Source organism: Schistocerca nitens, chromosome 5 (assembly GCF_023898315.1).
Source record: "Schistocerca nitens isolate TAMUIC-IGC-003100 chromosome 5, iqSchNite1.1, whole genome shotgun sequence".
Classification (NCBI taxonomy): domain Eukaryota; kingdom Metazoa; phylum Arthropoda; class Insecta; order Orthoptera; family Acrididae; genus Schistocerca; species Schistocerca nitens.
The window spans coordinates 442,996,999-443,021,975 of NC_064618.1; the positions used below are offsets into that span (position 1 = coordinate 442,996,999).

The 24,977-nt window shown below is 39.3% G+C and overlaps 1 protein-coding gene across 2 annotated transcripts in view; it reads left to right on the forward strand.

Moving 5' to 3' along the window:
• The window catches only part of LOC126259365 (lysophospholipase-like protein 1), a 59,727-nt gene that overhangs the window by 17,562 nt on the left and 17,188 nt on the right, over positions 1 to 24,977 (forward strand). For both annotated transcript variants that reach the window (XM_049956104.1, XM_049956105.1), the window contains exon 2: positions 15,688 to 15,812. In XM_049956104.1, the coding sequence (XP_049812061.1) occupies positions 15,688 to 15,812 (125 nt within the window). The remainder of the gene's footprint in view (positions 1 to 15,687; positions 15,813 to 24,977) is intronic.

A 24,977-nucleotide genomic window follows, 5' to 3' on the forward strand; every position in this document is an offset into this window, starting at 1 on the left:
TTAAGTATAAGTACAACATGACCAGTGGACTGAACTTAACTTTATTCCATGGAAGGTTTAATAACTTGAACGCAGTATTTAAGTAACATTCAGCAGCAACCAGTTACATAAAGAAAGAGCTGTCGCAATACACATAGATAACTGAGGCTGAGTGTAGCTAGACTGCCACCCATGAAGAGCTCTGACGGTGCCCTCTCTCTCTCTCTCTCTCTCTCTCTCTCTCTCTCTCTCTCTCTCTCTGACATGCGCACACACACACACACACACACACACACACACACACACACACACACACACAGAGGTGACCTCTGCCAACGGCTTAGCACTGCCAGCCACGCGGCCTTTTGAAAGTACGCACATGCGTCACTGCTGTATGTGACATAAAGTATCAAATGAACATAGCTCTCACAGACTGCTCAATCTTTCTTGGTGATGCATAGTGGTATGTCTTGCAACAGTGATTGTCACTGGTGGTTTCTAGGTCTCAAAGTTTATCCCTGATCAACAACAATATTTGTATATCTATAGGGAGGGTTCTGCAAGGAACCACACATCGTTAAATAGAAGCTTACAGTGAGTGCTCTTATAAAACTGTGGGTCAAAATTTGAGTAATCTTTTCCTGTAATGTAGAAATTTTTTATTGACTATTAGATTTACCCTGAAATACTATTCCACAAGTTACAAGGAACTAGAAGTACCAAAGTAAGCCATTCTAGCACCTTCTGAGGAACAAGATAAAATGATTCTTAGAATAGGACATGCCAAACTGAGTCTTTGTGAGTGTTTTGTAACATGCTCTTTCCACTTTAAGTCTTGGTTAACATACACACACCAAAAAAAGTTTTGCATCACCTTGGTTCCAAGAGTTCCAGAACCTGTACAGAAAATTGGCATAGATGTCAACATAAACATCATTTCCGCCCTTTTTATTGCTTGTGAAAATGACACATTGCGTGTTATACCACCATACAGCGAGACCTTCAGAGGTGGTGGTCCAGATTGCTGTACACACCAGTACCTCTAATACCCAGTAGCATGTCCTCTTGCATTGATGCATGCTTGTATTTTTTGTGGCATACTAGCCACAAGTTCATCAAGGCACTGTTGTTCCAGACTGTCCCACTCCTCAACAGCGATTTGGCGTACATTCCGCAGAGTGGTTGGTGGGTCACGTTGTCTGGAAACAGCCCTTTTAAAAAACTATCCCAGGCATGTTCAATAGGTTTCATGTCTGGAGAACATGCTGGCCACTCTAATCGAGCAATGTCGTTATCCTGAAGGAAGTCATTCACAATATGTGCATGATGGGGCAGTGAATTGTCATCCATGAAGATGAATGCCTCACCAATATGCTGCCAATATAGTTGCACTATTGGCCGGAGCATGGAATTCACGTACCATGCAGCCTTTACAGTGCCTTCCATGACCACCAGTGGCATACGTCGGCCCCACATGATGCCATCCCAAAACAGCAGGGAACCTCCACCTTGCTGCATTCGCTGTGTCTAAGGCATTCAGCCTGACCAGGTTGCCCCCAGACATGTCTCCGATGATTGTCTGGTTGAAGGCATATGGGACACTCATTGGTGAAGAGAATGTGATTCCAATTCTGAGCGGTCCATTCAGCATGTTGTTGGCCCCATCTGTACCGTGATGCATGGTGTCGTAGTTGCAAAGATGGATCTCGCCGTAGGCATCGGGAATGAAGTTGTGCATCATGCAGCCTACTGCGTACAGTTTGAGTAGTAAAATGAAGTCCTGTGGCTGCACAGAAAGCATTATTCAACATGGTGGCATTGCTGTCAGTGTTCCTCCAAGCTGTAATCTGTAGGTAGCAGTCATCCACTGCAGTAGTAGCCCTTGGGTGGCCTGAGCGAGGCATGTCGTCAACAGTTCCTGTCTCTCTGTAACTCCTCCATGTCCGAACAACATCGCTTTGGTTCACTATGAGATGCCTGGACACTTCCCTTGTTGAGAGCCCTTCCTGGCACAACAGAGTAACAATGCAGACACAATCAAACTGCGGTATTGACTGTCTAGGCATGGTTGAACTACAGACAATACGAGGCATGTACTTCCTTCCTGGTGGAATGACTGGAACTGATCGGCTATCAGACCCCCTCCGTCTAATAGGTGCTGCTCATGCATGGTTGTTTTCATCTTTGTGTGGGTTTAGTGACATCTCTGAACAGTCAGAGGGACTGTGTCTGTGATACAATATCCACAGTCAGTGTCTATCTTTAGGAGTTCTGGGAACTGGGGTGATGGAAAACTTTTTTAATGTGTGTATATTTCTAATAGTTTTGCTCATTGTGCTGTTTCTAAGTCATTGCGATTCAGTACCAGTTGGAGACCTTTGTTTTGATTCATTTTTCCAAATTGAATATAATTTATTTTCTTCATACTAAGGGTCAGACTGAGGCATTAAACAATGAATGAATGCACTTCAGGGCACAATCAGTTGTTTTAAAAGTAGGCTCCTTAACATTGCCCACTGTTACACTACTATCATCTGCAGACATCATGATCAAACCTGCAGTGTCTGTATGTTATTTATATAAATAATGGACATAATGGGGGCTACCACACTACTTAGCAGTACATCTATTTTGACTAGCATTTAGACAATCCTCCAATAAAATGTCCACAAAGTGCCAAAGTCATTATAGGCAAGAATAATCTAGGTATAATTTAGAACAGCAGTTTGATTGGTGAAAGGTAAACAACTATGTTTTGATTGCATGGTACAAAATTTCTTCATAGTTGACATGTGTGCCCATGTTGCCATGGCGATACTATGAGATAGGTGTAAGATACACCCATTGCTGCACTACCCTCTCAGGGAGATTGCTGTCCATAGCTGCTTCAGTGGCTATGACTGATTGTTGTAGCCGTTTCTGCCCTATAACAAACCTCCTCTCCTGCTACTGCAAACCCTACGTGAAAAGCAAGGAAGGTAGTGCATTGGCTAGCATGCAACACTCACATTAGCAGGATGGCAATTCAAACTTGCCAGCCAGTCTGGTATTAGTTTTGTGTGGTCTTTCTAAATAACTTTCGTCAGAATCAGTATGGTTCCTCTGGAAAGGACACAGTTGGTTTCCTTTCCCACCATCTCCCAGTTCTGAGCTTGTGTTCTGTTGCTACTGACTTTCTTGATGGGACGTTAAACTCTACTCTTTTTTTCCTTAGTAAATGAAAGCAAAGTCTAAATTTTGGACAGCCCTTACACATTTCCTTTCACCTTTTTATTGGATTTCCTTTTCCTCAAATATTATGTCAGTTTCATCATCAGTTTGTGATGAAGGCAGTTAAACCTCTACATGGATGATGGCACTGACCTTGTTTCAATACTGAGAGGAAGAATTTGGTTGTTTGTAGCAACCCATGTTGTCACCTGCCTTCCTGCTCATAATGATAATCTCTGTCACCCCAGTGCATGATGCTGCATTCTTTTTCATTTTACTTTTTTCAATCACCACAGAAAAGTTCAGCTTCATCTCACCTCTTCCTCTTTAGATTTTACTTTCCTAAAAGTTAAACTTGTAAAATACCCTGGTCAAATTTATAGAATATTTGTCTCATTCGTTCTCATCTTGAAGATACCTTCCTGGAGATCTGATTGGGGAATGAGTTTTCCCCTGAGCATTTTTATTTATTTATTTATTTATTTATTTTTACAGTGGAAGTAGCCATTAAATTACATATCCAATAGACAAAATTTACTGCAACAGTTACACTTTTTGGTGCAGAGCTTCGCAATTTTTATGCCTTTCTTTATCATCTACATCACGTCTCATTATAGCCATTTCATATTCCAGACTGTCTTTTGTTGTTGAAACTGAAACATTTGCATGTATAATGTTCCATAGTTTTATTAGAGTCTTATCAGTGATATAGTTTAATATTTTCCATTTTTCAGAAGTTAGATAGTTTTTTATCAGTAATAATTACATGTATTCGAACACTTTGATAGTACTTGACACAATTCAGTTACACATCTCAAGAGACAATGTTATTATTGTAAGGTTGTTGAGCATAAAATTGATAACAGTTTACAGTTTCTCAATTTGAACGTTAAAAAGCAGGGCAGTAAGTATGTATTTAATTTTTATAGGAAACCAAAAATGGCTGATGCTTTAATTCTGAATGAGTAATGCCATTAAAGTGTATTAAAAGGCTGCTTTTTGGAGCTTAGTACGTAGGGTGGGCAATGAAGACTCAGCAGAATAGAGAGACAGAATTAAACATTATCAAGGCTTTATCAGTTAACAGATGTCAAGGAACAAACTGAAGAAAAAATGAAGGAGATCACTATGCCATGTTATAGAACATGCTCACTAAAGAGAGCCTGATGGCATCAAAGTAGCATTCCACACAAAAAAGTTTAATGACATGAGCCCTGTAACATGATATTGGTAACAATATGAGCAAATTTGAAAGGTTGGGAGTATACAAAATACAGTGCACATCCTGTGATGCAAACTATATTGGACAAACAGGAATAACTTTTTTTTTAAATTCAAAGAAGACAAAGATGATTTGAGACTGAGGAACTATGACAAGCCAGCAGTAGCTGATCATGTGTATGAAACAAGCCACCCCTTAAACGCTATAGAAGATGACCCGAAAATTTTGCACATGGAAAGAAACGTTGAAAACTTGACTTGTTGGAAGAATTAGAAATAGCGATTCACAAGAAGAAATTCAACAATGTTAGAAATTCAACAATGTTCTTAATGTGCAATTGAATGACAACAGAATGAAATTCCTAACAGATTTTTGAATTTATATTAATACAGATGAATGGTTATAAATATTTAGTTTTCCATGGAAATAATGGCTAGAGGTTGGCCAGATAGATACCCAGTACATTGTACTCAATGGTGCGTGTTTGTCAGATACAAGGATATTGTTGGAAGTGCTCCAGGGAAGTAGTTTTTTCCATGTGGGTGACTGTAGTGGCGTGGGAATAGGGGAAGTAAATGAGACTCATCAGTGGTTTTGTAGGATTTGTAGTAGAGATAGGAAGATACTAGAACATGAGGGGAAAATTGCCGCCCTTCAGGCTGAGTTAGACAAGGCCAGGGGAGATCTTGACAGGTTAAGGAGGGAGAAGGGTAAAGAGAGGTGGGAAGTGGCAACAGGCAACAGGAGGAACAGGCCTAGAACTTTGTGTGACAGCTTTATGGTGAATGTGGAAAATAGATTTGACCTGTTGCTTCAGTTAGAAGCTGGTGAGCCTCAAGCAGTTGCAGGTGTAGACAGGGCACAACAAACTTTCAGCAGCAAATTGAAAAGTAAGAATGTAGGGAAATCAGTAAAGAGAAAGAAAGTGTTGTTGTTAGGTAGTTCCCATGGAAAAGGTGTTGGCCAACTTTTGCAGGATGAACTAGGATCAGAATACCAGGTCACCATTTTTTTTTAAACCTAGTGCTGGTCTGGAGCAGGTGACAGAGGATTTAGGATCACTTTGCAAAGATTTCACTAAGGAAGACACCGTGGTTATAGTGGGTGGGGCAGGTAACAGTACTGACAGAGATCCTGGGTACAGTATAGAGTGTGACCTGGCGAAGATTGCATCAGCATCGAAGCATACTAGTGTTGAGTTTGTATCTGTTCTTGGGCACCATGACCGACCTCATTTGAACTCTTCTGTCAAGAGAGTTAATTTGGAGCTGGAACGGCTGCTCATGTCGGGTGCGGGGTCACACATTGGTGTAGTTCATGTTGATTCTCTCAGTAGGTGGGATTATACTAGGCATGGCCTTCACCTCAACAAGAAGGGGAAGGGTAAATTGGCTGGGGAAATAGCAGGAAAGTTAAAGGGGGGAGGCACTGTCATGAGTGGTAAAATACCAGTGGTTATAGGATTCAGAAGAGACCCTTTTTTAGGGTAGGGAGGACAGAAAGAAAGCAAATTTTAAGAGAGGTTAGAACTGAGACAAACCTTCAGTTTGAGAAAGAAATCAAAAAACATAATTCCAGCTTATTACATCAGCATAAACAGCCATTGGTTAAGAATTTTCAACTGTCAGCAGATATTTTAACTCCACCCAATTTTAACTCAGTCAATGTGAAATGTCAGCTATCTTTATTGCATCAAAATATTCGAGGACTGAGAAATAAAATTAATGAATTAACTATCTGCATAGATGAATTAGAGTCTTTAAACCCAGCTGACATAATCTGCCTCTCTGAACATCATGTGACCACTGGTATAGAACTTTTAAGTGTTACAGGGTTTAGGTTAGCATCTCACTTTTGTAGATCAGAAATGGAGAAAGGAGGAGTTGCCACATTCATCAGGAACTGTCATAAATTTAAGAACATAGAAATTCATAAATTTTGCCTAGAACAGCATATGGAAGCATGTGCAACAGAATTAGAATTTCACAAAAAATCCTTCATAATATTAAGTGTATATCGAGCACCTGCAGGTAACTTTAATCTGTTTGTAAACCACCTTGAAGCTGTACTGGCCCATTTAACAACCAAAAACAAAGAAATAGTGGTTGCTGGTGATTTCAATGTAGATTTCCTTAAAGACTCTCCAATAAGAACTTATTTGAGTTAGTAACACTATCATTCAACTTAATTCCCACTGTAAAGTTCCCCACTAGGATAGCCACTTGCTCACAAACAGCCATTGATAATATCTTTATAGAAAAGTCCAATGAACAAAATTATATTACAAAACCAATAGTCAATGGCCTCTCAGACCATGACATGCAGTTCCTTCTGTTAAATGTTAATACTGAATAGAATATAAAATCTGTTAAATCTGAGCTCAAGAGGGTAATCAGTAAGCCAAAAATTGATTATTTTAGGACACTCCTCAGAGACATTCACTGGACTGATGTTTACAGTGCTCATGGCATGAATGAAAAATATAACGTTTTTGCTAATAAGGTGCTTACCTTATTCGAACACTGCTTTCCCCCAAAACTTACCAAGGTTAGAGCAAAGTCTACAAAGAGGCCATGGATTACTCGAGGAATAGGGGTATCTTGTAAAACAAAAAGAAAACTGTATCTGTCAATCCAAAACATTTCCAATGTTGATGCTATAGCACATTATAAGAAATACTGCAAAATATTAAAGACTGTAATACGGATGTCAAAGCAAATATATTACAAGGAAAAGATAGTCATATCAGATAACAAAATAAAGACAATATGGGATATAGTGAAGGAGGAGACCGCTAGAACCAGACATGAAGAGGAGCAAATAGCATTGAGAGTAAATGATACGTTGGTGACAGATGTGTAGTGTTGCAGAACTTTTTAACAAACATTTTATAACTGTTACTGAAAAGATGGGGTTGTCAGGTTCGGTAGATGCTTAGACCAGACATTTCAAGTAACTTCCATAATATGAATTTGACCCTCACTACCCCAACAGAAATAATGTCCATCATAAAATCTTTAAAATCAAAAACATCTAGCGGGTATGATGAAATATCAACAAAGTTAATTAAAGAATGTGATTCTGAGCTAAGTAACATATTAAGCTATCTGTGTAACCAGTCGTTTATCAGTGGAATATTTCCTGAATGGCTGAAATATGCTGAAGTTAAGCCACTATTTAAGAAGGGAGATAAAGAAATAGCATCTAATTTCTGTCCAATTTGACTGTTGCCAGCATTCTCAAAAATTTTCAAAAAAGTAATGTACAGTCCTCTTTATAACCATCTTATCTCAAATAACATACTGTCAAAGTCACAGTTTGGATTTCTAAAAGGTTCTGATATTGAGAAGGCTATCTACACTTACAGTGAAAATGTGCTTAATTCATTAGACAAAAAATTGCAGGCAACTGGTATATTTTGTGATCTGTCAAAGGCATTTGACTGTGTAAATCACAATATCCTTTTAAGTAAACTAGAATATTATAGTGTAACAGGAAATGCTGCAAAATGGTTCAAATCTTATATCTCTGGCAGGAAACAAAGGGTGTTATTAGGAAAGAGACATGTATCAAGCTATCAGGCATCATCCAACTGGGAACTAATTACATGTGGGATCCCACAAGGTTCCATTTTGGGGCCCTTACTTTTTCTTGTGTATATCAATGACCTTTCATCAGTAAAATTACCAGATGCCAAGTTTGTTTTGTTTGCCGATGATACAAACATTGCAATACATAGCAAATCAAGTGTAGTCTTAGAAAGATCAGCCAATAAAATATTTGTGGACACTAATCACTGGTTCCTAGCCAATTCTTTGTCACTAAACTTTGAAAAAACACACTACATGCAGTTCAGAACTTGTAAGGGGTGTCCCAAGAGTATATGTCTAACATACGATGACAAGAAGATAGAAGAAGTGGACAGTGTTAAATTCTTGGGATTACAGCTTGATAATAAATTCAACTGGGAGGAGCACACCACAGAACTGCTGAAGCGTCTTAACAAATCTCTGTTTGCAATGTGAATTTTGTCAGACATAGGGGATATAAAAATGAAAAAGCTGGCATACTATGCTTACTTTCATTCCATAATGCCATATGAGATTATTTTTTGGGGTAATTCATCAAGCCAAGCTAAAGTTTTCTGGGCACAAAAACATGCAGTAAGAGTTATATGTGGTGTGAACTCAAGAACATCCTGCAGAAGCCTGTTTAGGGAACTAGGGATACTAACTACTGCTTCCCAATATATTTATTCCTTAATGAAATTTGTCATTAAAAATATATCACTTTTTCAAACCAACAGCTCAATTCATGGAATCAATATAGAAATAAGAATAATCTTCACAAGGATTTAAAGTCACTTAGTCTTGTACAAAAAGGTGTGCATTATTCAGGAACACACATTTTCAATAACTTGCCAGCAGCCATAAAAAGCTTAACAACCAATGAAATTCAGTTTAAGAGAAGCCTAAAGGATTTATTGGTGGCCAACTCCTTCTACTCCATCGATGAATTTCTTAGTAAAACCAACTGATTTGTGTATAAGTACAACATAACTTCTGCACAATTTCAGTGCAGTAATGTGTTCATTGTAAATAAGTATTACAGTAGTTGTATTACATGTTTATTGTTGTTGTTGTTGTGGTCTTCAGTCCTGAGACTGGTTTGATGCAGCTCTCCATGCTACTCTATCCTGTGCAAGCTTCTTCTTCTCCCAGTACCTACTGCAACCTACATCCTTCTGAATCTGCTTAGTGTATTCATCTCTTGGTCTCCCTCTACGATTTTTACCCTCCACGCTGCCCTCCAATGCTAAATTTGTGATCCCTTGATGCCTCAAAACATGTCCTACCAACCGATCCCTTCTTCTAGTCAAGTTGTGCCACAAACTTCTCTTCTCCCCAATCCTATTCAATACCTCCTCATTAGTTATGTGATCTACCCACCTTATCTTCAGCATTCTTCTGTAGCACCACATTTCGAAAGCTTCTATTCTCTTCTTGTCCAAACTGGTTATCGTCCATGTTTCACTTCCATACATGGCTACACTCCATACAAATACTTTCAGAAACGACTTCCTGACACTTAAATCTATACTCGATGTTAACAAATTTCTCTTCTTCAGAAACGCTTTCCTTGCCATTGCCAGTCTACATTTTATATCCTCTGTACTTCGACCATCATCAGTTATTTTGCTCCCCAAATAGCAAAACTCCTTTACTACTTTAAGTGTCTCATTTCCTAATCTAATTCCCTCAGCATCACCCGACTTAATTCGACTACATTCCATTATCCTCATTTTGCTTTTGTTGATGTTCATCTTATATCCTCCTTTCAAGACACTGTCCATTCCGTTCAACTGCTCTTCCAAGTTCTTTGCCGTCTCTGACAGAATTACAATGTCATTGGCGAACCTCAAAGTTTTTACTTCTTCTCCATTAATTTTAATACCTACTCTGAATTTTTCCTTTGTTTCCTTTACTACTTGCTCAATATACAGATTGAACTACATCGGGGAGAGGCTACAACCCTGTCTCACTCCTTTCCCAACCACTCCTTCCCTTTCATGTCCCTCGACTCTTATAACTGCCATCTGGTTTCTGTACAAATTGTAAATAGCCTTTCGCTCCCTGTATTTTACCCCTGCCACCTTCAGAATTTGAAAGAGAGTATTCCAGTTAACGTTGTCAAAAGCTTTCTCTAAGTCTACAAATGCTAGAAACGTAGGTTTGCCTTTTCTTAATCTTTCTTCTAAGATTAAGTCGTAAGGTTAGTATTGCCTCACGTGTTCCAACATTTCTACGGAATCCAAACTGATCTTCCCCGAGGTCCGCTTCTACCAGTTTTTCCATTCGTCTGTAAAGAATTCGCGTTAGTATTTTGCAGCTGTGACTTATTAAACTGATAGTTCGGTAATTTTCACATCTGTCAACACCTGTTTTCTTTGGTATTGGAATTATTATATTCTTCTTGAAGTCTGTGGGTATTTCGCCTGTCTCATACATCTTCCTCACCAGATGGTAGAGTTTTGTCATGACTGGCTCTCCCAAGGCCATCAGTAGTTCTAATGGAATGTTGTCTACTCCCGGGGCCTTGTTTCGACTCAGGTCTTTCAGTGCTCTGTCAAACTCTTCACGCAGTATCTTATCTCCCATTTCATCTTCATCTACATCCTCTTCCATTTCCATAATATTGTCCTCAAGTACATCGTCCTTGTATAAACCCTCTATATACTCCTTCCACCTTTCTGCCTTCCCTTCTTTGCTTAGAACTGGGTTGCCATCTGAGCTCTTGATATTCATACAAGTGGTTCTCTTCTCTCCAAAGGTCTCTTTAATTTTCCTGTAGGCAGTATCTATCTTACCCCCAGTGAGACAAGCCTCTACATCCTTACATTTGTCCTCTAGCCATCCCTGCTTAGCCATTTTGCACTTTCTGTCGATCTCATTTTTGAGACGTTTGTATTCCCTTTTGCCTGCTTCATTTACTGCATTTTTATATTTTCTCCTTTCATCAATTAAATTCAATATTTCTTCTGTTACCCAAGGATTTCTATTAGCGCTCGTCTTTTTACCTACTTGATCCTCTGCTGCCTTCACTACTTCATCCCTCAGAGCTACCCATTCTTCTTCTACTGTATTTCTTTCCCCCATTCCTGTCAGTTGTTCCCTTATGCTCTCCCTGAAACTCTCTACAACCTCTGGTTCTTTCAGTTTATCCAGGTCCCATCTCCTTAAATTCCCACCTTTTTGCAGTTTCTTCAGTTTCAATCTGCAGTTCATAACCAATAGATTGTGGTCAGAATCCACATCTGCCCCTGGAAATGCTTTACAATTTAAAACCTGGTTCCTAAATCTCTGTCTTACCATTATATAATCTATCTGATACCTATTAGTATCTCAAGGATTCTTCCAGGTATACAACCTTCTTTTATGATTCTTGAACCAAGTGTTAGCTATGATTAAGTTATGCTCTGTGCAAAATTCTACAAGGCAGCTTCCTCTTTCATTTCTTCCCCCCAATCCATATTCACCTACTATGTTTCCTTCTCTCCCTTTTCCTACTGACGAATGCCAGTCACCCATGGCTATTAAATTTTCGTCTCCCTTCACTACCTGAATAATTTCTTTTATCTCGTCATACATTTCATCAATTTCTTCATCATCTGCAGAGCTAGTTGGCATATAAACTTGTACTACTGTAGTAGGCATGGGCTTTGTGTCTATCTTGGCCACAATAATGCGTTCACTATGCTGTTTGTAGTAGCTAACCCGCACTCCAATTTTTTTATTCATTATTAAACCTACTCCTGCATTACCCCTATTTGATTTTGTATTTATAACCCTGTAATCACCTGACCAAAAGTCTTGTTCCTCCTGCCACTGAACTTCACTAATTCCCACTATATCTAACTTTAACCTATCCATTTCCCTTTTTAAATTTTCTAACCTACCTGCCCGATTAAGGGATCTGACATTCCACGCTCCGATCCGTAGAATGCCAGTTTTCTTTCTCCTGATAACGACGTCCTCTTGAGTAGTCCCCACCCGGAGATCCGAATGGGGGACTATTTTACCTCCGGAATATTTTACCCAAGAGGACGCCATCATCATTTAATCATACAGTACAGCTGCATGTCCTCGGGAAAAATTACGGCTGTAGTTTTCCCTTGCTTTCAGCCGTTCGCAGTACCAGCACAGCAAGGCCGTTTTGGTTAATGTTACAAGGCCAGATCAGTCAATCATGTTTATTACCTTATAAATAAATAAAAAACTTTTTTATTTTAAATTCAGTGCATGACTCTTAGTGTTCATTAAAAAATGACGATCATTCCACTTGGGACCTCTGGAATGGTACATTAGCTTATTTGTTTTAGTTGTAAATATTTGTTGTTTTTCTGACAGGTTCCACATCCTGGAGGACCTCCTCACTACGGATCAATTGGAATGAAAGTAAATCTAATCTAATCTAATGATGGCGCCACTATTGTTCTCTGTATATATAAAGTAACTGATAGACAGAGTGAGCAGAAATCTGTGGCTGTGGACTGGTGATATTGTTGTGTATGGGAAGGTGTCATCATTGAGTGACTGTGGGAGGATACAAGATGACTTAGAGAAAATTTCCAGTGTTGAGATGAATGGCAGCGAGTTCTAAATGTAGAAAAATGTAAGATAATGCAGATGAATAGGAAAAACAATCCTGTAATGTTTAAATACAGCCTTAGTAGTGTGCTGTTGATTAAAATATCTAGACAAAACATTGCAAAGTGATAGGGCATGGAGTGAGCATGTAAGGATTGTGGGAAAGGTGAGTGGGCAACTTTGATTTATTGGGAGAGTTTTAGGCAAGAGTGGTTCATCTGTAGAGGAGACCGCATGTAGAAGACTAGTACAATCCATTATAGAGTACTGCTGAAGTGTTTGGCATCCCTACCAGGTCGGATTGAAGGAAGACATCGAAGCAATTCAAAGGCAGACTACCAGATTTGTTACTGCTAGTTTTGATCAGCACACAAGTATTACACAGAAGATTCGGAAACTCAAATGAGTAGGTGATGTTCTTTTGAAGGAAAGCTACAGAGAAAATTTAGAGAACTGGCATTTGAAGCTGACTGTAGAATTATTCTGCTGTTGCCAATATATGTTTCGTACAAGGACCATGAACATAAGAAAAAAAATTATGGCTTGTATGGAGGCATATAGACAATCGTTTTTTTCTTGCCCAATTTGTGAGCGGAAAGGGAAGGTAAATGACTAGTAGTGGTACAATGTACCTACCGCCACACACCTTATAATTTTTTGTGGAGTATGAATGTAGGTGTAGAAAAAACTTCTTTGAAAATATAAGCATAAGCTGTGCGTACTCATGGTACCTCAGGCATAGCAGCTCAGACAGCCGCAGAAGTGTCAAGTAGACACGCATGGTAGCCACAAATGAGGATGTGGCCTGCTATTGGGTTGCATGTGAAGTGGACAATTTTATGTAAGATTAGGACCTGTTTCCTAATATGTTTTTCATTTTATTTTATTTAATGAATGCTACAAACTGAATGTTAACAACCTGGTGGTGCGACCATCATCTCTTGAAATACATAGTTGAATTGTGTGAAGTAACCTGAAAGTGGTTGAATGCAAATAAATAAAGTACTAGGCCCATAATTATTGTTGCTTTGTGGAATACTTCCTAGGTCTGTGAAGTGCTTATCTGGATGGATAAGTAGAGAACGTTGAATATGTGCAAACAGTGGGTATTATCCTTGGCTCCTCTGAAAATGCTTTCTGCACCATCTGATGTATTGTAATTAAAAAAATAAAATTAAAAAAAATAAAAAAAAATACACAACACTGATGGCCTTCCTCTGTCTTTTGATGAGAAACTAATGCTAACTCTACTAATGCATGACCTGATTCCATCCAGTACATCTCTCCTATTGTCCTGACTTCACAGAATGTTTCCTACGTAACTTGTTCGATTAGCACTGATGGATAACTGATGAAATATTCAGTTTGTCATGGAGACAGGTATGTTCACTCTCCAACACAACAGCCATCTTTAATCCATTTTCTCATGGGTGTATTTTACAATGTTCTGTTGTCATATTGTCTGGAAATAATTTTGATTCAGCAGCAGCAGGTATTTAAGTTGCGTTTGCACATTGTGTATGCTTGTTTCATCGTAGATTTTCCTGGATCCAAATTCAAGCAATTTTGCAACTCAGATGTTTCAGTTGCATTTTCCATTCAGGGAAAATCAGGATTTTTTAAATTACCCCACCAAGGGAGTAACCATCATCGGTATTGAAGCAGAATATGCATTTGTTATATTTTTCATAAGAGTATGTCGCTCCAAGAGACCTACAAACACAGGCAGAAGTTTTGACAAATCTAGAAATCTGAGTGAAAAGTAGAGTTGCCTTTAATTGTGTGGTTTGTTTGAAGGAAGGAAGATTAGTGTTCAGCTTCCTTTCAATATTCAGGTCAATAGAGATAAGCACAAGCTCAGATGGATGAGGAAATCAGCCCTGCCTTTTCAACTAATCGTTGTATAATTCATCTTATTAGGAAAAGGATAGATTGCTACTCACCATAAGATGACATGTTGAGTTACAGACAGGCATTATGAAAAGACTGTTGCACATTTAGCTTTTGGCTAAAGCCTTCTTCAGGAAAGCAAACACACTTGCATTCGCACATGCAAGCACGTCTCCCACACACATGACTTCCATCTGTAGCAGTTCACATAGGAAAGCTGCTTGATATGGCAGTCATGTGTGCATGAGATGTGCCTGCTTGTGTGAATGTGTGTGTGTTTTCTTTTCTGAAAAGTCCTTGACTGAAAAGTGAATATGTAACAGTCTTTTCATTTTGCCTGTGTGCAACTCAACATGTCGTCTTTATGGTGAGTAGCAATCTATAATTCTCCTAATGTTGTTGATATTCCAACCTGGAGTTTCCATTGTTTTATTTTGGAATTTATCCTAAGTGACTTTGGAATTCATAGAGTCTGTATAGCCAAAAGGGAATTTAAAACTCTGTACACCAAGTTTATTTGAAAATCCCAGTGCTTTACTAGGTGGGGTGCTGTTAGGGGTGGTATGTCCTTGTCTGTTTTTAATCTGATAATTGGCTAATCCAGCAATTTATAGGGGAGCCTATAGTTAAACAAGCTAAACTACACCTTTAGTTTTTTGTCATCTTCAAAATCTTGTTAGGTATGAAAATAAAGCTAACTAGGAGAAAAAGTTGTAGAACCAACAAGGGATCAAATACTGAAATTTTAGATGTGTAGTATGATACTTAACCAGTGCAGCAACCAAGTGAAACCCGAAATCTGATGGGAAATTAATTACCAGTGTGAATGAAAAACTAGAAAAATAGACTCCATATAATATGCAATAGGCTCCATTAGACACATAGAGAGAAATTTGAAACCTAGAAATGTCTAACTGAAATGTTCCATATATTTATGAAGTAATTTATGTGACTTGGTAGTTTTAATAAGCCACAATATATGCACACATGGTAAAAATTCTCTTGTTGTAACATCTTTGTTCTTAGTGTCACCCACACGGAATGGTATTGGAATAATGAGATACGCAATGTAGACATAGAGATAAAAGTTAGATAGATAGAGAGAGATCTGCTATTCAATGAGTGGTTTTCTTTGCTCTTAAATTATTTACATTCTGGCAGAACTTTCCTAACCATTTTAGTAAACTTCTTGTTATTTTCACAATTTCATAACTGAAATTACTGTTTTGTTGACATCAGGTGATACCGGCAAAGGTGTTAAAGAATGGGTCAACTTCTTGTTGGGAAACGACTGGAATTTTCCTCATTTGAAAGTTCTTTTTCCCACGGCACCTGTAAGAAAATATACACCTTTAGGAGGAGCAGTAAGTTGAGTATTATAAACTTTACTGACATTTTTGATAATTTTGCAAAGTGTAAAGTAGTCACAGATTGCAATTCTTAACCTTAACTGAGGCACTGAGCTGTTTTTCAGTGACATTAACTAGCCAATGAACTGTGCTACATGGAAAACAATAAAGCATACTTCTGTAATATGACATTTAATCAATAATCATTTCTCACTTTGTCTTCATAATGAAGTCTAGATTCTGCTTTGTTTTGGGTACTTGTTCTGACATGAAGACATTATCTTTAAAACATCCATAGAAGAAAAGGCCTTCCAATGTAACTATAATTGAATAGGCTTAACGGAGACATAATTTCCAACCAGTAGCTGATGAGAGAACCAGTAGAAGATAATGCAAATGATTTCTATGAAATATTCCAATGCATTCAAGGAAATTACCATTTAGGAGCAAAGGTTCTTTCATCTGCCAATTTACAGGAATGCATTGGAAGAAATGAAATTAAAGGAATTAAGCAGAAATGTCACTCATGGTCCCAGAAGGGAGATATGGCAGGGCAGGACAAGAGAAGAATTTAAATAGTGAATATTGAAGTACCGTACATCAATATTGTTTTAGAAACCTGTTATTTCATATGGCTCACTGTAAAGGAGCAGTTTATTTTATTTAGACCTAAGAACACTTTGAAATTAGCCAGTGGCCTTGCCCCATTGGATACACCGGTTTTTTAACCCAGTCATTACAGTTAAGCAGAGCGGGGCATGGTTAGTATTTGGATAGGTGACCACCTGTGAACACCAGGCTCTGGGTCAAGCAAGATGCTGAAGTGGCATCCAGTTAAATGACTGTCACCAGGCCATTACTATTTTCACCAGGCAATTAATACCACTACTACTACTACTTTGAAATTTAATTTGACCTGTATTTATGTACTTTCTGTCCAAATTGTGGAACAAAATAGCATACTAAATTTAAATTTAACTGAGCTGTCTGTCTGCCTAGACTGTGTTAAACCTGAGCATCAGATGTAAATCAGTGAAAGTGTGTATCCATGCCAGTCAGATTTCATCTCATAATTGACTTACTGGGAACATCATGACCTCTGGACCATAAGAGAGCTGTCCTCAGGTAATTTTATTATTGTGGAAATCTCACATATTGGTAACATTAGTGTCACAGAGTCCACTTACTTTGGATACTTTCACTCTATTATGAGTTACAGGATTATCTTCTGGGCCAGTTCACTCACAAAGAAAATTTTATTTCTGCAGAAAAAGGCTGTTGAAATTAAATACAGAGTCATGTGTTCAGAAAACCACCTGTCGCAATCATTTTAAGGAAGCTTGGATTCTTACAGCTACTTCCCAATGTAGAAGGTGTTCAGGCTTCAAGGACTTGTAGAGGGGAGTGAGCAGATAATATTTTGAATTGGAACCCATGTCCTGAAATGTATTGTTTTCATGCTACAATGATTTGAAAATATGCTGGTAACACAGCCACTTTTACAATTAATTGATTAGGTGTGAGCCAACAAATCACTTGTTTTACAATTCCTCTCATTAACATACAAAGAAATTGCTTATGTACTCATTGGTAGGTTCTCTTGAACATGATGCAGTGTGGCCTTGTTCAGTTTGGGTGTGAGGTGTGTCCTCGGTGTACCACAGTTACGCCTCCTGATGGTGAAGGTACCTGCAGTAGCCACCAGAAAGATTGCGGGAGGCACTCATCGGCATGGTGCGTCATGGACAGTAGTTGTCGCAAGTAAAGTCCCGCCGACCAGAGGGCATGCGAGAATTCAGCCGCGCCCTCTGCCAGCGGAACAACAACAACTCAGGCAGTTTTACAGCGGGCATGCCTAGCGGACAGTTCCCGGTCTACACTATGTGAAGTGCGACGGACAACGTGAATCATGTTAATACAGTACCATTTGTCAAAGCTGCTGCATAATTGTGATGAAAAGTGTATGTGATGGAGTCGGATGTTGTGGAGAACAACGTTGATAAAGGCAACAAACAGCTGTTCCATTACTGTGTGCTTCGCCATTCGGAAGCATCAAGTCAGTGTATTCTACAAATCTGTACTCAGCCGTGTTGCTCTAATGCTCACAGACACATGAATGAGGCTCAGACCAGGTCAGGATAGGTGTCAAATGACGTCAGCCAATCCAATGTAACCACCACTCACCATGAATACCCTGTTGGATATCTACCTAGCAAATATGTTTTCAAATGGCTGTAGCACAGAAATGGTACATTTCCAGACATGGGTTGCTATTCAAAATATTATGTACTCACTCCCACCTGCAAATCCCAGAAGTTTCTAATGGAAATTTCTGAACACCCCATATTTATTCCATTATGAGCTTCATGGTTGTCAATCCTGTGCACTAAGAAACCAATGAAATGATCCCAATGTCAGAAGGAAGGCTGAAATCTATTGTGAATTCTAAAATCTAACCCTGGTACAGAAAGGTGTACAGTATTGCAGTATTAAAAAATATATTTCACTGCCAAATAATATCAAAGTTTTACACAGTAACAGCACATCACTTACAAATAAAATAAAGATGTTTTTACTTAATAAAACTTTTTATTCATTAGATGAATTTTTAACACATATGCATAAACTGTTTTATTCGCATATCTTGAGTGTTTGTTTGTTATGTATTGGTGTACAACATTTTCTAATCCTTATACTATGCCTACTTTCATGTTTTTGTTTCTAGTCTTATGTTTTTATTTTCTCTGAAACTGTTGTAAATTAACCGTACTTTCCTTGGTAGACCTTGTTACATGTTGGGTGTAGCTTATATTTACATATTTTTTGACTTGGTTCACATCCTAGCATCTCACAGGGATAAAAGAATCAATGGAATGTATGTAGAAATAACGAAAAAGGAAAATAAATACTGATGTTCCCAAGTGTATAAGTTAATTTAGAGAATACCAATATAAAAGAAGCTAGATTCATTACCAAAACAAAAAAATACTGGATTACTCACCAAATATTGAGGAACATACTAGATTTAAATTAATTTAGCAATACTTCTGTTAGTCAGTAAACAACAATAACACTGTATAGCAGTAAGAGCATAAGAACCAAGCTCACAGAAACCTCAAAAGTGGAAAGAACCAGAAAATGGCAATTACACAAATTTTGTCTCTGTTCTCTCAGCACATTTATACACAGCCACTCACCCATCAAAGCATTATACACTGAAGCAGCAAAGAAACTGGTATAGGCATGGGTACTCAAATACAGAGATATGTAAACAGACAGAATACGGAGCTGCGGCGGGCAGCACCTATATAAGACAACAAGTGTCTGGCGCAGTTGTTAGTTACTGCTGCTACAATGGCAGGCTATCAAGATTTAAGTGAAACTGGACGTGGTGTTATAGTCAGTGCAGGAGTGATAGCATCTCCAAGGTAGCAGTGAAATGCAGATTTTCCCATACTATGACCATTTCGTGAGTGTACCGTGAATATCAGGAATCTGATAAAACATCAAATCTCCGACATCGCTGCAGCCGGAAAAAGATCCTGCAAGAACGAGACCAACAATTGCTGAAGAGAATTGTTCAATGTGACAGAAGAGCAGCCCTTCCTCAAATTGCCGCAGATATCAATGCTAGGTCTTCAACAAGTGTCAGCATGGAAACCATTCAACAAAACATCATCGATATAAGCTTTCAGAGCAGAAGGCCCATTCTTGTACCCTTGATGACTGCATGATACAAAGCTTTATGCCAGGCCTGAGCCTGTCAATACCGACATTGGACTGTTGTTGACTGGAAACATGCTTCCTGGTCGGACAAGTCTCATTTCAAATTGCATTGAGTGGATGGATGTGTAGGGAGACAATCTCATGCATCATGGACCTTGCATGTCAGCAGGGGGCTGTTCAAGCTGGTGGAGACACTGTAATGGTTTGGGGCATGTGCAGTTGGAGTGATATGGGACGCCTGATACGTCTAGATACGACTCTGACAGGTGACATGTACGTAGGCATCCTTTCTCATCACCTCCATCCATTCATGTCCATTGAGCATTTCAATGGACTTGGGCAATTCCAGCAGGACAATGCAACACCCCAAACATCCAGAAGAGCTAAAACAAAAAAAGAAGGTTCAAATGGCTCTGAGCACTATGGGACTTAACATCTGTGGTCTTCAGTCCCCTAGAACTTAGAACTACTTAAACCTAACTAACCTAAGGACAGCACACACATCCATGCCCGAGGCAGGATTCAAACCTGCAACCGTAGCGGTCACGCGGTTCCAGACTGAAGCGCCTAGGACCGCATGGCCACACCGGCCAGCAGAAGAGCTACAGAGTGGCTCCAGGAACACTCTTCTGCGTTTAAGCACTTCTGCAGGATACCAAATTCCCAGACATGAAAGATTTGAGCGTATCTGGGGTGCCTTGCAATGTGCTTTCCAGAAGAGATCTCAACCCTCATACTCTTATGGGTTTATGGTTAGCCCTGCAGGATTCACAGTGTCATGTCCCTCCAGTACTACTTCAGACAGAGTCCATGCCACATCGTGTTGCAGCTATTCTGCATGCTCGCATGAGCCCTACATGATATTAGGGAGATGGGCCAGTTTCTTTGTCTTCTCAGTGTATAACTAAGCTTGACTTGTTGGTGGAATGATCTGTAGCAATGTTTCACACAAATATGTTGAACTCCATTTAACCAAACCAGTATAAAGCAGCTTAGGAGCAATGCAGTTGAAAAGAATATAAATTTAGTGCTTTTGAATGGACACTTACTACCATCAGCATTATAAAAAAGATAGAGTTTACTCTTTTGGTTCATTAATAACACAGTGTTCTGTCTGTAGAAATGTATACACTTATCTTCAAATTCTGAATTGCAGTACCTGTAATTAAAGTTTACTCATAGATTGTGCAGGCACAACACAGTGGACTTCATTTCTTCTGCAGTTTGGTCATGTTCTGAAAATCTGTAGATATTGAACTGTTTCCAACTTTCTACTAATGACTAAAAGTACTCCTTCTGATGGCTAATATTTTGCATCTTCTGACACAATTAGTTAACATAAAAGAACTTTGCTTATACAGTTTGAGTGCATACATCCATGTTGACATTACAAGAATGAGATCTGACATTTGAATGAAAATGAATGGTTTGGTAGATAATTCATCATCTTGTGTTCACTATGATGTCATCCACACTGTCATGGTGTGCTCTTACTCAGTGGTATACCCTAATTCTCCAAGCTGTGGCTACAAAACTTGGAACAAATGCAGCACCATTCAGGTACTACAACTCGTGGTAAACTGCAATAGATGCCTCACCTTGAACGTGCATGGTGTCCATCCATATCAGTTTACATACAAAAACAATGACAAAACCTTCAAACAGTATTCAGTTCTAAAGTATTTAGCTGATAAATGATTTCACCTACCTACATCTACACTCCACAAGCCATCTTACAGTATGTGACAGAGGGTACTTTGTGTACCAATGTCACTTCCCCTTTTCCCTGTTCAAGTTTCATACGTTTTGCAGGAAGAATGGGTGCTGGTAATGCTCTATGTGGATCCAAATCTCTTTAATTTTATTTTCGTGGTCTTTTCGCAAGATATATCTAGGAGGAAGTAATATATTGGTTGACTCTTCTAGCAACATACACTCTTGGAACTTTACTAGTAGATCATACCGTGATGCAGAATCCCTCTCTCGCAGCATCTGCCACTGCAGTTAGCTGAACTTCTCTGTGACACTTTCACTTTTACTAAATGATCCTGTAACAAAACATGCTGTTCTTCATTTGGTTTTCTCTGTTTACTCTATCAGCCCTATTTGATATGGATCCCATGGCAGTGAGCAGTTTTCAAGTATTGGTCAGATGAGAGTTTTATAAGCTACTTCCTTTGTTGGTGGCTACATTTCCTGAGGTTTCTTCCAAAGAATCTCAATATGGCATTTGGCTTACTCATGATTTTGTTCCACGTCAAATCACTCTGTCGAAATACTCGTAGATATTTTATGGAGGTAACTGCCTCCAATGAGTGTTCTGCTGCTATTTTGTAGCCAAACAATAAAGTGCTCTTCTGTCTTATGTGTTTACCATACTTGTCAATTGTCACTCCCTGCACCAAGTGTTATTCCTCTGCAGGTCTTCCTGCATTTCACTACAATTTTCTAGCATTACAACTTCTCTAAGTACAACAGCATCATCCATGAGAAGCCTTATGGAACTTCCGACATTATCTACTACATCATTTATATATGTTGTGAAATGTAAGTGTCCTGCAACATCCGCCAGGGCACACCCAAAATTACTTTTAAGTCCGGAGCCTTCTCTCCATTCGGAATGACTTGGTGTGTTCTGTTTAGTAGAAATTCTTCAATCCAATCACACAGTTGGCCTGATGTTTTGTACACTTGTTTTTTGTTTATTAGGTGGCGGAGTGGAACTATATCAAATGCCTTATGGAAATCAAAGAACACGGAATCTGCCTGGACGCCTGTATTTACTGCTTTCTGGGTCTCAGGGATGAATAGAGGAAGTTGGGTTTTACACAGTCGAAGTTTGCAGAACCCATATTGATTCCTACAGAGGAGACTTTGGTCTCCTGAAATGTCACAATACACAGGCATTAAAACAGGGTCCAAAATTCCACAACAGATTGATGTCAGAGATATGAGGATATAGCTCTGTGTGTGTGTTTGACAACCTCTCTTGAAAACGGAAATGAGCTGTGCTTTTTCCAATCGTTAAGAATGCTTCATTACTCTAGAAAGCTACAGTACACTGCTGCTAGAACAGGGGCAAGTTCTTTCGCATACTCTATAGAACTGAACTGGTATGCTGTGAAGTCCAGTGGTCTTTCATTTACACTGTCCGCCTCCACAGTGCAGCGGTAGCGTTACCGCCTACCATGTGAAGAGGCCCGTTTTCGATTCCCAGCAGGGGACTAGGTGTTGTGTGTCCTTCATCATCATTTTCATCATCATTGACATGCAAGTCACCGAAGTGGCGTCAACTAAAAAGACTTGCAATCCGGCGGCCGAACCCCGAAGGGAATATCCCGGCCAATAAATGCCATATGATCATTTCATTTACACTTATTTCGATATCTGTAATTTTATCACTTATGCGATGATTTAAAGGAGGAACTACAGTGTGATCTTCTTTGTGAAACAGTTTTGGAAAAAGTCATTCAGAATTTTGGCCTCTTCTGTGTCATCCACTTTCCATTTATTGATTTAACATAAGATCAAAATGTCTTAAGATTTTGATGGAGTAGATAGAGTTTTACTTACAAATTCATTAAATGCTTCCTGCATAGCCCTCCTTATGCAAATTTTGGCTTAATTTAGTTTTTGTTTGTCTGTGAGGCTTTGGCTATGTTTGTATTTGCAGTCAAGCAGCCTTTGGTTTCTTAGCAGCTGTCTGACATGGTTGTCAAACCACCATGGTACTTTGCCATCCCTCACAATTTTGCTCAGCACATACCTCTGTAAAGCATATTGTACGATTCTCTTGAACTTTTTCCACCAATGCTGAACATTGTCAGTGCTGGTGATGAAATTTTCACGTTAAACTGTCACGCAATCTGAAATCTGTCTCTTGTCACTCTTGCCAAACAGAAAAATCTTTCTACCTTTCCATGTATTCCTATTTACAGCTGTATTCAGTGCTGCTGTAATGGTCTTATAATCACTGATTCCGTGTTCTGTGCTAACTGAGTTGAAAAGTTTGTGTCTGTTTGTCACCAGCAGGTCTAAAATGTTATCTTTTTGAGTTAGATCCCTGACTAACTACTCGTGGTAATTATGAGAGAATCACCTACAAAAATATCACTTGATTCTCTTTTGCGACCACCATTCATTGGCTAAGTAGACAATGGGTAACACATCTGTTTATCAAAGTGATATGTTACACCAAATAACCCTCTCTCTTTGACAAATGATGTTGACACAACTATTTAAATCATAAGGAAATAACTATGAATTAACTTCTGTATCTCTAAATTATTGTGTTGGCTTTACAGATTTCATTTTTGTCTTAAAGTTTTGCGTTCCTTATTTATTTATTTCAAATGGATATCACGTGAATGTCTGTTCATTTTATGACTTGGGTATCACTACATCTCATGCAATTCTGTAAAAACAGGTTGAAGTGTACAGACAAGAGAATGATTTATGCAGTGGAACTATTGAATGAGGATAGAATGGTACTCCTGGTGGATAAGAAAGAAAGGAAAAATAAGAGTGGAAAGGTTGGAACCAAGGAACATAATAAATAAATATCATGTGACTAGGGCCTCCTGTCGGGTAGACCATTCACGACAAGTTGAACACATATCTTTCAACACGACACAACACATATAAGTCACTGAGCAAGTTGACAAAGCAAGACATGTGAACACGGTAACATTCGAATGAGCACTGAGTCCAAGTCTAGCGGCCGCTGGCTGACTGGCCACTTATGTGACGCAGATGCTGCATGGCTGGCAGACAGCGCTGCATGTAGAGGACGCACGTAATTGCGCGGCGGCACTTTGAATGATCGGCGAGTCACAACACTTTTCCCCCCTTTGAAATTTTTGCACTGGTCTTGATGGAGGTGGCCTGTAGATTGCTAATGTCCATAGGCGTTGTTTGACTGGCTGTAAAGTCTCGAGGAGGAGGCTTCCCGTATGGACGGAAGTGTCCCCGATGATAACGGGTCGAGATGACAGGAGATGTAAGGGTCGAATCTGCTGGGGCCCGGTGCGCCACTCTGCCCATTGCGGCAAGTCCAGTTGATATAACAGGAGACATGGGCGATGTGTCGGTGTCCATAGGAGAAGGAGGCGAGTAAATTGGCTCCGACAGATGATGGTCATCTGGTTCCTGCATGGGCATGTCTCCTGGTGGCGTCCATTCTTGTACTGACACCGAGATGACGGTGAGAGGGCTGTGTTGCAGACCATTATCAGTAACAAGAGTAGAGGGAAGGCCTTCCAAAGAAAAATGCAGGCGAGAGCACTTGTGGTTGCTGTGGTGGTAGGCGACGTGCAACCGACAATAAAAGGAAAGTTAGAGTAGGTGTCAATTACGAGGAGCCAATAAGTACCTAAAAAAGGTCCCGCGAAGTCGGCATGAATGCGCTCCCAGGGCGACTCAGGCGAAGGCCACAGTGACAAAGATGACTTCGGG